Source organism: Artemia sp. Qi Xiang Cuo, chromosome 15 (genome assembly GCF_049724085.1).
Source record: "Artemia sp. Qi Xiang Cuo chromosome 15, ASM4972408v1, whole genome shotgun sequence".
Lineage (NCBI taxonomy): Eukaryota > Metazoa > Arthropoda > Branchiopoda > Anostraca > Artemiidae > Artemia > Artemia sp. Qi Xiang Cuo.
The window spans coordinates 41112680-41126889 of NC_142808.1; the positions used below are offsets into that span (position 1 = coordinate 41112680).

The 14210-nt window shown below is 35.7% G+C and overlaps 1 protein-coding gene across 1 annotated transcript in view; it reads left to right on the forward strand.

Annotated features, from left to right (window-relative positions):
* LOC148943675 (uncharacterized) overlaps window positions 1-14210 on the forward strand; it is a 75969-nt gene that overhangs the window by 39147 nt on the left and 22612 nt on the right. The window contains exon 2 of the mRNA XM_089101729.1: window positions 1603-1822. Coding sequence (XP_088957855.1) covers window positions 1603-1792 — 190 coding nt within the window. The 3' untranslated portion in view covers window positions 1793-1822. The remainder of the gene's footprint in view (window positions 1-1602; window positions 1823-14210) is intronic.

Sequence of the window (14210 nt, forward strand, 5' to 3'; positions counted from 1 at the left end):
AAATTAATTTATGTAAATTAGTTCAAGGTTAAACATAAGTCAACTACGCCTAACAAATTAAATTACAAAAAGAATTTCACAATTTCAAACAAAGGAATCATCACGCACTTTGAACACATATCAACACGAATTTTCACGATGGTTGAATTCCGGTCATTACACTGTCTGCTTGTATGGCGGGAGTACTGTACGCTTGAAACTGTTATAGCTATATGGGAGACACCCCGCTTGTAATCGTTATAGCTATATGGGGAGACACTCTGCTTGGAATCGTTATATACATACTACTTATATGCAGCAATTAAATTTATTATCCAGGGTGATTCTTACCATAAGTAATGTAGGGATGTTTCATCCCTATTTATTAACTTTAAAGTTTCTCATTATAATCAATTAGCCTATGAATGTTACATTATTTAAAAAAAAATAGGGATGAAACTCCCCCAAAATCCAGCTATCTTCATATAAATTATGCAATAAATTTCATTTTGGGGTTGATCCCTAAACGTACTATCTACAAAATATAAGACTCCTCCCTTTTTCTGATTGAGGCCTGAGAAATGGGGATCCCTCCCCCTCAGATTGCAAAAATGATTGTTGATTTAGGATGATTATGCTTTATTTTGAAAAGCATCCACAATGAGCTCGATGAATTGAAGTGTGAAAGTTAGAATTTTATTTAATGATTCGTTTTTTGTGGGGCGTCAGCCTTCCTCACATTCAGGGTAACCCAGTATATGCTATTACATCAGACAGAAACCAAATCTAAAAAATTAAGTTTCTTCAAATGAAATTAAAATTCAAAATAGACGAAAGTTATTTCTCATTTTAGGTGGTTGCCCCCTCCTCAACTTCCCGCTCTTTACGCTAACGTTTGACTTTTCGTCCTAATTCTTTAAGAACAACAGCTCCATTAGTAAGACCATTTAATTGATATGTAAAGTGTTTCTTTAAAGCACTATATAACATTTGCATAAATGGTGGTGGATAAAGCAGGGGGATTCCTCCAACCTAATATATTGTATAACTGTTGTTTGTTTTAAGCTTTAATGTCGCTCTTTACTTTCCCTTGAAAAACCTTGTTTTTTTTAGATTAATTTGTATCAGTGCCCCAGTTTCAACATCAGCTTGTAATATTTAAAAGTTTTCTCTTGTTTGTGGGACATTAAATATTATGGTCTGAATGACAGATCGATGACAAGTGCAAATCTTCTGCAAAATTTCTAATCCTATACCGAATTTTGAAGTTTGGCAATTAAGCTTAGAGCCTTGGGGTATAGTTCATCGGCAAGTTCTTTGGGGGTACTGGGCGAAGCCGGGATGGCTGGTCAATTCTTCGTCACATTAGTAAATGCAGAATCCGGAACCGGCATCGGTTTTTCAGAAGCCCATCGAATTTTCACGAGAACTATCTTTAGAGACAAGAGTATCCAAAACTGCTATCTTAATTTTAGGGGTTCTAGTCGGTGAGATTTTTTTTTTTTTAATCAAATAGATATGGGCAGCTTTTTCTTTGCCGCCTTATGTATCAGTTTACTTAAGTCGATTTATTTTAGCATCATTCATGTTTGTTATAACATAAATATGTATATTTTCTTATAGCATGTTGAAAAATAAATGTTTGTTGGATGAGTATTTACATGGATTTCCCTGTGGAATGAAATTTCCAAAAGAAGATACTTTTCAAAGAAACAGTGATTACCTTGAAGCAAAACTTGATTCTTCTTATGATCCGAAGGAAGATTTTACGCTTCGACAATTAATATGGCTAATTGCACTCTCTGCATATTAGATTGGAATTGACAAATATTTAAATAACCAGGTAATTATTAATGCTACGATCTGGATACAAAGGGTAACTAAGATACATATATAACGGTGAGGCACTAGAAAAATAAGATTATATAGGCAAATATAGAAACTTAGGAAAAATATTTTTTCCTTCTAATTTCGTCAATTTTACTAATATTCAATAATAAAAAAAAATAAGTTTCTTTAACTGAAAGTAAAGAGCGATATTAAAACTTAAAACGAACAGAAATTATTCCGTATATGAAAGGGGCTGCCCCTCCTCAACGCCTCGCTATTTACGCTAAAGTTTATTATTGTTTTAAAAAATAGAGTTGTGAGAAAAAGTCAAACTTTAGCGTAAAGAGCGAGGCGTTGAGGAGGGAACATCCCCTTTCATGTACGGAATAATTTCTGTTCGTTTTAAGTTTTCATGTCACTCCTTACTTTCAGTTTAAAAAACTTGTTTTTAAAATCTTCGCGATTTCATGTTTTAAACCTGTTTTTTTTTATTTAATTTCTGGATGTTTTTAAATTAATGCAGGTTTTTATTTTGGCTCACCGTACATGAATAATTAAAACGAACTGTGCATATTTATTTTAATTTTCTCTTTGCTAAATGGTTTTCTCGAAACTTGCTTAATTTAAATGGATTTTACAAGGGGGGAAATGGGGGTTTAATGTCCCCCCTTCCTCCATAAAAACCTCCTCCATGAAAATATCCTCCCACGCATACCCCGATCCACCCTCCCTCCCATTACCAGAAAAAATCCCCCCTGAAATCGTCTGTATACCGCCCAATAGCCAATACTATATGTAAACATTGGGCAAAGTTGATAACTTGCAGCCCTTCCCCCTGATTCTTTTGATGTATCTAATGAAATCACAATTCCTTTTTTTAGAGTTTCGGTTACTATTTGGCCGGGTCGCTTCTTACTTACAGTTTGTTACCACGAACTGTTTGAAAGCGGTTAATAGTTTACTGGGATTTTATGAAAATTAAAATTTGCTAAAGTTGTAATACGTATCACTGTAACGGAAAAACTGTGTGTTTGTGTAATGCAGAATGTTATAATTTCACAATTAAAATAAGTCCAACACTGAAACATTTGGGTGTGAGGCCGCCCTGCCACCTCCCCGAAAAAATATTTAGCTTTTTACCGTTTTATCTATGGTTCCTCATATTCTGTTCTGTCTATAATTCCATTTTCATTTTTTATGTGATTCTCTCCTCCAGCCTCTTCCAGAATCAATTCCTGTGTACCAACCTGGTCAAAAGGTTTAGAAAAAGACCTTGATAACAGTCAAAACACGTGTCATTTAAAAATACTCCTTTGCTTAACATTTCTGATAGAAATTCTCTTAAAATATGCGGTACCGTCGTAGAAATTTCTACCTCTTTCGTTAGAATAGACTGAATTAATTACTCCTCACTTCCAAACTGGCAAAATTTTCTAACACATTTTTTGTTTCTGTTAATTTGGTTCAAATAATTGTAACAGAAAATAATTGCATGACACAAATAGGAGTCTTAGAACCTGCTGTAAGGACTACCGAATGGTAAGTCTTTGCTCATGATTGAAATAAGATCTCAACTTGTTTCGAACCTTTTATAAAAATTTACAACAATTCTTAGAGACATTTTCTTGTTTCATGTGCAGGAAATGGAATTTTTACCTTTTGTTCTGTATTTTCAAGGAAATAAGAGTTCTCAGCTAGATCACATACAAATTGAATACACTTCGACCCCTTTGTAAGCCTCTGTTAGAAGCAATAGGTTGCCTTTATCTTAAGAAAGTCTTTAAATTACCTTTCTTGATGATTATGTCTAGTGAGTATTATTTAGTCACAATTGAACGCGACGAGGTTACACTTTGTCTATTTACACACCATCACAGGCAGCGAATAGCGCTGCCTAGGTAAAGAGTGACGTGGGCACAATGTATCATTTTTCTTTTTCTTTTTTTTCAGGTCTTGGACCAGGGCACTTCGTATTAAAGAACTTGTTGTAGAAACTTCGAAAAAGTCTCATTCGATTGGAAATTGAAAGGGCTAGAGTCCTTTTTAATAGCCGAAAGTGATTGGAGGGCAACTAACCCCCCTTCCCATGCCCACCAATTCCCTAAACACGTCCAATAAAAATTTTGAGATAGCCATTTTGTTCAGCTTGGCTAAAAGTTTCAGGAATTGCGTCATTATGGATGACAACCCCCAGAGCCCTTAGGGTAAGGGTTGTAAGTTGTACCCTGGGGCATATAAGGTTGTTTTTTTTATAGAAAGCGCTGTCGTAGAAACTTCAGAAAGGGTTCATTTGATTAGAAATTGAGAGGGCTAGCGCCCTTTTTAATAGTCGAAAGTAATTGCAGGGCAAATGCCCCCACCCACGTCCATTGTTTCCTCAAACCCTTCTGATCGAAATTTTGATATAGCCATTTTGTTTAACGTAGTTGAAAGGCCCGGAAATTATGTCTTTGAGGATGACATCCTCCCCCTAACAGCTAAAGGTAAGGGCTAACAGCTAACAGGTAAGGGTTGTGTTATGCTTCTGGGGCATATAAGAGTGTATTTGAAAGGTCTTCAACTTATGTCTCTGACGATGACAACCCCCCCCCTCTACAGCCCTCAGGACAAGGGTTGTAAGTTATGCCCTTGGGGCATATAAGGTTTTTTATAGAAAGCACTGTCGTAGAAGCTTCAAAAAGGACTCATTCGATTGGAAATTGAAAGGACTAGTGCCCTTTTAAATAGTCGAAAGTGAGAGGAGGGCATATGCGCCCCACGCCCATCATTTCCCCAAACATTTCCGATCAAAATTTTGTGATAGCCATTGTGTTAAACGTATTTGTAAGGTATGCAAGTTATGTATTTGAGGATGACAATCCCCCACAGCCCCCAGAGCAAGCTTTGTAAGTTATGCCTTGGGGCATATAACGTTTTTATACAAAGCGTGGCCATATAAACTTAGGAGGGGGCTTTATTGGATTGGTAATCAGAGGCTCTAATGCCATTTTTAAGAGTCAAAGTGATCATAAAGCAGCTACCCCCTCCCCTCACAAACGCACACAGGTCGTATTGTCCCGAAATGTATCTCATAGAAATTTTGAATTAGCCAAATCATAGGCAGCGCAATCATGCTGCCTAAGTAAAGAACGATCTTGGCACAATGTATTATTTTTTTTTTGTTTACTTCCATACCAGGACACTTCGTATCGAAGGAGTTGTTGTAAAAACTTCGGAAAGGGCTCATTCGATTTGAAATTGGAGTGGTTTGTGGCCTTTTTCATAGTCGAAAGTGATTGGAAGGCAATTATCACCCCTTCCACGCCCATTATTTCACCAAATACATTCAATAAAAATTTTGAGATAGCCATTTTGTTCAGCGTTGTTGACTTCCAGATAGAAATTATGTTTTTGAGGAGGACACTCCCTCACAGCCCTCAGGGCAAGGGTTGTAAGTTATACCCTTGGGGCATATAAGGTTTTTATAGAACGCGTTGTCATAGAAACTTCAAAAAGGCTCATTCGATTGGAAATTCAATGGGCTAGTGCCCTTTTGAATAGTCAAAAGAGATTGAAGGGCAACTAACCCCCACTCACGCCACTTTTTCCCCAAACACATCCAATCAAAATTTTGACACAGCCATTTTGTTCAACATAGTTGAAATTTCTGGAACTTAGGTATTTGAGGATGACCCCCCCCCCACAGCCCTCAGGGCAAGGGTTGTAAGTTATGCCCTGGGGGCATATAAGGTTTTTATAGAACGCGTTGTCGTAGAAAATTCAAAAAGGGTTCATTTGATTGGAAATTGAAATGGTTAGTCCTTTTTTAATAGTCGAAAGTGATTGGATGGCAACTAACACCCCTTCCACGCCACCATTTATCCAAACACATCCAATGAAAATTTTGAGATAGCCCTTTTATTTAAAGTAGTTTAAAGGCCCGGAAGTAATATCTTTGAGGATGAGACTCCCCCCACAGCCCTCAGGGTAAGGGTTGTAAGTTATGCCCTGGGGGCACATAAGGTTTTTATAGATATTTATATTGTAAAAACATCAAAAATGGCTCATTCTATTGGAAATTAGAAGAGCTTGTGCCCTTTTTATAGTCGAAAGTGATTGGAGGATAACTAACACCCCTCTCACATCCACCATTTCCCCAAACACATCCAATCAAAATTTTGAGATAGCCATTTTGTTCGACGTAGTTAAAGTCCGGAAATTATGTTTTTGAGGATGACACTCCCCCAACAGCCCTCAGGGCAAGGGTTGTATTTATGCCCTGGGGACATATAAGGTTTTTTATAGAAAGCGTTGTCATAGAATCTTCGAAAAGCAATCATTCGATTGGAAATTTAAACCGCTAGTGCCCTTTTTAATAGTCGAAAGTGATTGGAGGGCAAGTAACCCCCTGTCACGCCAACCATCTTCCCAAACACATCCAATCAAAATTGTGAAATAGCCATTTTGTTCAACGTATTTGAATGGTCCGGAAATTATGTCTTTGAGGATGACAACCCCGTCAGAGCCCTCGGGGCTAGGGTTGTAAGTTATGCCCTGGGGTATATAAGGTTTTTATAGAAAGCGTTGTCGTAGAAATTTCAAAAAGAGCTTATTCGATTGGAAATTGAAAGGACTAGTGCCTTTTTTAATAGTTGAAAATGATTGGAGAGCAATTAACGCCCCTCTTACGCCCACCATTTCCCCAAAACACATCCAATCAAAATTTTGAGATAGTCGTTTTTGTTTAACGTAATTGAAAGTCCTGAAAATTACGTCTTTGAGGATGACAACACTCTCAAGGCCCTCAGGGCAAGGGTTTTAATTTATGCCCTGGGGTGATATCAGGTGTTAATAGAATGCGTTGTCGTAGAAACTCAAAAAGGGCTCATTCGATTGGAAACTGAAATGGCTAATGCTCTTTTTAATAGTCGAAAGTGATTGGAAGGCTTGACATTTTTATAGTATTAATTAAAAAAAAAATTCCACAAAATAAGTTTTTCAAAGAAAAGTAAAGAACTCCATTAAACAAAAAATTAGCGAAAATAAAATCAAATAATCTACCGAGCTCGAAACTACCACAAATCGGTATCAATAAATAAATGAAACCCAAAACGAACTGAAATTATAATAAATAACCGAGTAAAACTCAAAACGAGCAGAAATTAATATAAGTTGGGCGCAAAACCCCTATGCCTTCCCAAGGCCAGAACAAAATTTGCACTTTACTGAAAAAAATATAAATGTTTAACTTTTATAACTTTAATAAATCAAATAATTTTAACGTTTTGATTACTAAATATCAGTACATGTATATTAAACTGACAATGTACATTCATTGTATTTTTACATTTGCATTGATAGCTTGGATACATTTACACTATTTTGATTTGGTTAAATTTTAAGAGCAGATGTAACCTCGAAAGTTTGAACATAATACCCTCAGTCGTTCTTGGGATACTGCTGAGATGCCTTATTGGGAATTAGCATTATCACAGTGCATTTTGATTTAATCTTAAGGCAACATTTAGTTTTTAAACATAATGGGCAAATGGGAGGGTGGGAGTGTAAGGGGGATTAGTTGCCCTTTAACCACTTTCGACTATTAAAAAGGGCATCAGCTCTTTCTATTTGCAAAAGAATGAGCCCCTTTCGAAGTTCCCACGACAGCTCCTTCGATACGAAGTGCCCTGGTCCAAACAACAACAACGACAAAAATATTACTAATCACTTTCGACTATTAGAAAGGGCCCTTGGAATTTCAAATTGAATGAGCCGTTTTACGAAGTTTCTACGACAAGGCCTTCTATAAAACTTTATATGCCCAAACGGCATAACTTAAAACCCTTGCCCTTAGGGCTCCGGCGGAGTATCCTCTTCAAAAATATATTTTCAATCTGTAAATCAACTACGCTGAACAAAATGGCAATCTCAAAATTTTTATTGGATGTGTTTGGGGGAATGATGGGCGTGGGGGAGCTAGTTGCCCTCCAATCACTTTCGACTATTAAAAGGGGCACTAGCCTTTTAAATTTCCAATCGAATTAGCCTTTTTTTGAAGTTTCTACAACAATGCCTTCTATAAAAACCTTATATGCCCCAGGGCATAACTTAAAACCCTTGCCCTGAGGGTTGTGGGGGAGTGTCCTTCTCAAAAACATATTTTCTATCTGGAAATCAACTAGCCTACACTAAACAAAATGGCTATCTCAAAATTTTGTTTGGATGTGTTTGGGTGAATGATGGACGTGGGGGGGGGGCTAGTTGCCCTTCAATCACTTTCGACTATTAAAACGGCACTAGCCCTTTGAATTTACAATCCAATGAGCCTGTTTTGACAACGCCTTCTATTAAAAACCTTATATGGCCCCAGGGCATAACTTAAAACCCTTGCCCCAAGGATTGTGGGGGAGTTTCCTCCTTAAAAAGATATTTTTTATCTGGAAATCAGCTAAGCTGACAAAATGCCTATCTCAAAATTTTCATTAGATGTGTTTGGGGGAATAATGGGCTGGGGGGGGGGCTAATTGCACTCCAATCACTTTTGACTATTAAAAAGGGCACTAGCCCTTTGAATTTTCAATCGAATGAGCCTGTTATGAAGTTTCTATGCCAAAACCTTCTATAAAAACCTTATATGCCCCCAGGGCATAACTTAAAACCCTTGCTCTGACGGTTGTGGAGGAGCCTCCTCCTCGAAAACCTATTTTCTATCTGGAAATCAAATACGTTGAACAAAATGGTTATCTCACAATTTTGATTGGATGTGTTTGGGGGAAAGATGGCATGGGGGGGCTAATTGCCCTCCAATCACTTTTGACTATTAAAAAGGGCACTAGCCCTTTGAATTTCCAATCGAATGAGACTTTTTTGAAGTTTCTACGACAACACCTTCTATAAAAACCTTATATGCCCCCAGGGCATAACTTAAAACCCTTACTCTGACGGTTTTGGGGGAGTTTCCTCCTTAAAAATACATTTTCTATCTTGAAATCAACTACGCTGAACAAAATGGCTATCTCAAAATTTTGATTGGATGTGTTTGGGGGAACGATGGGCGTGTTGTCGGAAGTGATTGGAGGGCAACTAATCACCCTCCCACGCCCCCCCTCCCATTTTCCCATTATGTTTAAAACCTAAATGTGCCTTAAGATTAAATCTAAAATACACTGTGTTAGTGCTAATTCCCAATAAGGCATCTCAGCAGTATCCCAAGAACGACTGAGAGTATTATATTCAAACTTTCGGGGCTGCTTCTACTCTTAGAATTTAACCAAATCAAAACAGCGTAAGTGTAGGCCTATCTAAGCTATCAAAGAAAGTAAACAGATTTTTTTTTGCGAATGGTTTCAAGTTTTTTATTTCCGGTCAACTAGAAGAGGTATGAAACTAAATTAAACACTACTATTTGTGTCCAGATTTTTTAAAGGGTGTATGTTGTTAAAAATTGTTGAAAATTTTTCTCCAGCATATAAACAGCAGGCCAAACTTTAAAGTCTTAAAAAACAAAAAGATTTAAAGTTATATTTTCTTTTTTCCTGAAAAGACTGTGTCAATATAAAAGAGTTCTTTACTTTTCTTTTAAGAACTTGCTTTGTGGAAAAGGTTATTTTTGATTAATATCGTATAAGAGGGCTTTTGGGGTTGAAACAAGCCCCCTGAGCCTGGGGGCAAGGGTTGTAAGTTATGCCTCGGGGATATTTAATTTTGTATGGAAGGGGTAGCTGTATAAACTTTAGAGAAGGCTCACATTGTTGAACACCAGAAGTTCTAGTTCCCTTTTAAGAGTCAAAAATGATGGAGAATATTTAGCCCCCCATCCCCCCCACAATCTCTCTTTTCACCAAACGCCTCTGATTGAAATCATAAGATAGCAATTTTGTTCAAATAGTCCAAAGGGTATAAAATAATGCCTCTAGGGTTGACACAACCCCCCAGCACCCTGGGGATAGGGTTGGTAGTTATGAGTAGGAGAAGAAGTATTACTCCGGGGGGGCACCTCTGCTGCCATCTAAAATTAAGTCTAACGGTACAAGATCACATGCCTCTTTCTAGGCCAATCAGTGTCTTAGAATACAGGACGAGATTTACAACATTGTCAGATAAAAGTTTGATGGTTATATTGTTTATTGGTTATATGGTTTGATGGTTCTGTTTCTTGATGGTTATATGGTTTGATGGTTATATGATTTGATGGTTATATGATTTGATGTTGTTTCTTAGTTCTGTTTGTTGATGGTTATATTGTTTGTTGGTTATATGGTTTGATGGTTATATTGTTCGATGGTTATATGTTTGGTGTTGTTTCTTAGTTCTGTTTGTTGATGGTTATATGGTTTGATAGTTACATTGTTTGTTGGTTATATGATTTGATATTGTTTCTTAGTTCTGTTTATTTGTCAACTTGTTTGATGTTTCTAATGGATACAGACAGAAGTTTACATCATTGTCAGATAGGCGTGTCTACTGGGACAGGACCATGTGTCTCTTTCTAGGTCAATGGACTTACGTAAGGTTTCTGTTACATCGCAATTCAACCTTGAGATTTTGTTTATAATGAACATGCTTTGAGGTTAAAGTAACATATCGTTTCACGACACAATGGAACAATGTTATATTGTTTGTTGGTTATACGGTTTGATGGTTATATGATTTGATGTTCTGTCATAGTTCTGTTTTTTGATGGTTATATGATTTGATGATGTTTCATAGTTTTGTTTGTTGATGGTTATATTGTTTGACGGTTATATTGTTTGTTGGTTATATTGTTTAATGGTTATATGATTTGATGTTGTTTAAAAGTTCTGTTTGTATGTCAACTTGTATCATGTTTCTAAGCCTAATGAATACAGAGAGAAGTTTACATCATTTTCAGATAAGAGCGTGTCTAACGGGACAGGATTATTGACACCTATTTCTAGGTCAATGAATTTACTTAAGGTTTCTCTTACATCACAAAAGGATGCCGAAACAAAGGAACATTCAGAAATTACGTTTAGGGGATTATTTGGGCGAAACAAATTAATCGACATTTTAGGCATTTTTTGGGCCGAAACAGATTGAGACCGTTTAGAGGAAGATTTGGAGTGAAACTCTGTGGTCGCTATAATAGAAAAGTACACAATATATGATTAGTGGTGAGAATTATGAGTATGAACGATCAATGACTCTAACCACAATGGTCCTCAACCTCCAGGGGCCACCTCTCTCCAACTCCCAAGACCCCTTCACTCCATTCCAACTTTTTTGAGGACACCCCCAATTTTCAATATAGAGGCTCAAAGTAAGAGTTAAAATGTGTCAGAAAAATATGTAGAAGAATGTCAAAATTGACCTCATCTTTACCTCAACCTCCAAGGCCACCTCTCCCCAGCCCCTCAAAATCCCTGCCCACCATTCCAACTTTGTTTAGGACACCCCCCAATTTTCAATATAAAGGCTCAAATTAAGAGTTAAAAATGTGTAAGAAAAAAGTTAGCAGAACGTCAACTTTGACCTCATCTTTCAAGATTTAGACAAGCGAATGTTTTGAACATCCGATTGTGTTATTTGTTACCTCACATTTTCAAATATGGCATTTAGAATGTTACCCCATTTTTTTTAAAACCCATCCCAATCCCCACCCCCCGTGACCAAAAAATGTTTCCCCATTATGACTTTTATATTTACGAATCTTAGCGGATCAGCTATTCATGCAAACATCCACCAATAAAATGCATATTAAAAGAAATTTTCATCACTATAAAAATTATCCACTTCAAAACCTATATTTTCAAAGCACACTTTTAACCGATCTGATAAAATTCTTGGCTAGAAATAATTTGCAGAACGCTCACGAAACAATGAAAGTTAATTGTTTCCCTAATAAAATTTAGTTGATCTGTGTTGTAAGAGTCAGAGCAAATTTTGTGGGTTTTCGAAAGAAAAAAGCTCGTATTTAACAAGCTTACCAATAGCTAATCGAAACTGTCTATAAATATACTCATTTTTAGTCCAATTGCGTAGCTAATAAAGAAACATTTGATATTTGTTCTGATTTTGTGTTATTTCACAAGAAAATAACTCGTCTTTTACAAACTTACCAATAGCTAATCAAAACTGTGTATAATTTCTTAATTTTTAGTCCAATTACGTAGCTAATAAAAGAGCATTTGACATTTTTCCTGATTTTGGGTGGTTTCGCAAGAAAATAGCTCGTCTTTAACAAACTTACAGACAGGTAATTGAAACTGAGTATAAATATCTTCATTTTTAGTCTAATTGCGTAGCTAATAAAGAAACACACTTTCAAAATATCGGAAGCATGGGGCTTTCAAAAATGCTACAATTGACTTTAAGTAAATACATTGTTTATGTAATTTCGATAACCCGTATAACTTTGGGTAAAGAGCTACACCAGGGATGCATTTTTGATTTAGCGGAGTTCTTTAAATTTCTTTGAAAAACTAGGATTTTGTCTTCGGACGCTAACCATCCATAGTTTTATAGGCTATCCGTATTTTTACTTTGTTTTAATATTCAGTAAGCTACAAATTTAGGCTTTACCTTGGAAAGGCATAGAGCTTTCAAACACTACTCTTGTTAATTTCTGCTTGTTTTGAGTTTGACTCGCTTATCTATTGTATTTTCTGTTCGTTTTGGGTTGAGTTTATTTATCAATGCTGATTTGTGGAAGTTTTACGCTCTATAGATTAATTGGTTTTATTTTATTGCTCCTTTTGGTTTAATGGAGTTCTTTACATTTCTTTGAAAACTGGGATTTTATCTTAGAACTCAGACCTTCTATAGTTTTAGAGGCTAATCGGATTTTTAATTTGTTTTAATATTCAGTAACCTGCAAATTTATGGTTTACCTTGGAAAGGCATAGAGTTTTCGAGCACTACTCTTGTAAAGTTCTGCTTGTTTTGAGTTTGACTCAGTCAACTATTATATTTTCTGTTCGTTTTGGGTTCAATTTATTTATCAATGCTGATTTGTGGAAATTTTACGATCTATAGATTATTCAGTTTTATTTTATTGGTCTTTTTTTGGTTTAATGGACCTAAGATTTCATTGAAAACTGGGATTCTGTCTTAGGACGCAAACATTCCATACTTTTAGAGGCTAACCTTATTTTACTTGGTTTTAATATTCAGTAAACTGCAAATTTATGCTCCACCTTGGAAAGGCATAGAGCTTTCGAGAACTACTCTTGTTAATTTATGCTTGTTTTGATTTTCACTCAGTCATCTATTGTATTTTCTGTTCGTTTAGGCTTCAATTTATTTTTCAATGCTGATTGGTGGAAGTTTTACGATCTATAGATTATTTGGTTTTATTTTACTGGTCTTTTTGGTTTAATGGAGTTCTATACATTTCTTTGAAAACTGGAATTTTGTCATAGGACGCAACCCTTCTATACTTTTAGAGGCTAACTTTATTTTTAATTTGTTTTAACATTCAGTGAACTGCAAATTTATACTTTACCTTGGAAAGGCATAGAGCTTTCGAGCACTAATCTTGTTAATTTATGCTTGTTTTGAATTTGACTCGGTTATCTATTGCATTTTCTGTTCGTTTTGGATTCAATTTATTTATCAATGCTGATTTGTGGAAGTTTTACGATCTGTAGATTATTTGGTTTTATTTTATTGCTCTTTTTGGTTTAATGGTGTTCTTTACATCTCTTTGAAAACTGGGATTTTTCTTAGGACGCAAACCTTCTATGGTTTTAGAGGCTAACCGTATTTTTACTTTGTTTTAATATTCAGTAAACTGCAAATTTATGCTTTACCTTGGAAAGGCATAGAGCTTTCCAGCACTGCTCTTGTTAATTTCTGCTTGTTTTGAGTTTGACTCGGTCATCTATTGTACTTTCTGTTCTTTTTGGGTTCAATTTATTTATCAGTGCTGATTTGTGGAAGTTTTACGATCTATAGATTATTCTGTTGTATTTTATTTGTCTTTTTTTGGTTTAATGGAGTTCTTTACATTTCTTTGAAAACTTGGATTTTGTCTTAGGACGGAAACTTCCTATAGTTTTAGAGGCTATCCGTATTTTTACTTTTATTAATATTCAGTAAACTGCAAATTTATGCTTTATCTTTGAAAGGCATAGAGCGTTCGAGAACTACTCTTGTTAATTTATGCTTGTTTGAGTTTGACTCTGTCATCTATTCGTATTTTCTGTTCGTTTAGGGATCAGTTTATTTTTCAATGCTGATTAGTGGAAGTTTTACTATCAATAGATTATTTGGTTTTATTTTATTGGTCTGTTTGGTTTAATGGATTTCTATAAATTTCTTTGAAAACTGGGATTTTGTCTTAGGACGCAAACCTTCTATACTTTCAGAGGCTAACCTTATTTTTACTTTGTTTTAATATTCAATAAACTACAAATTTATGTTTTACCTTGGAAAGGCATAGAGCTTTCGAGCACAACTCC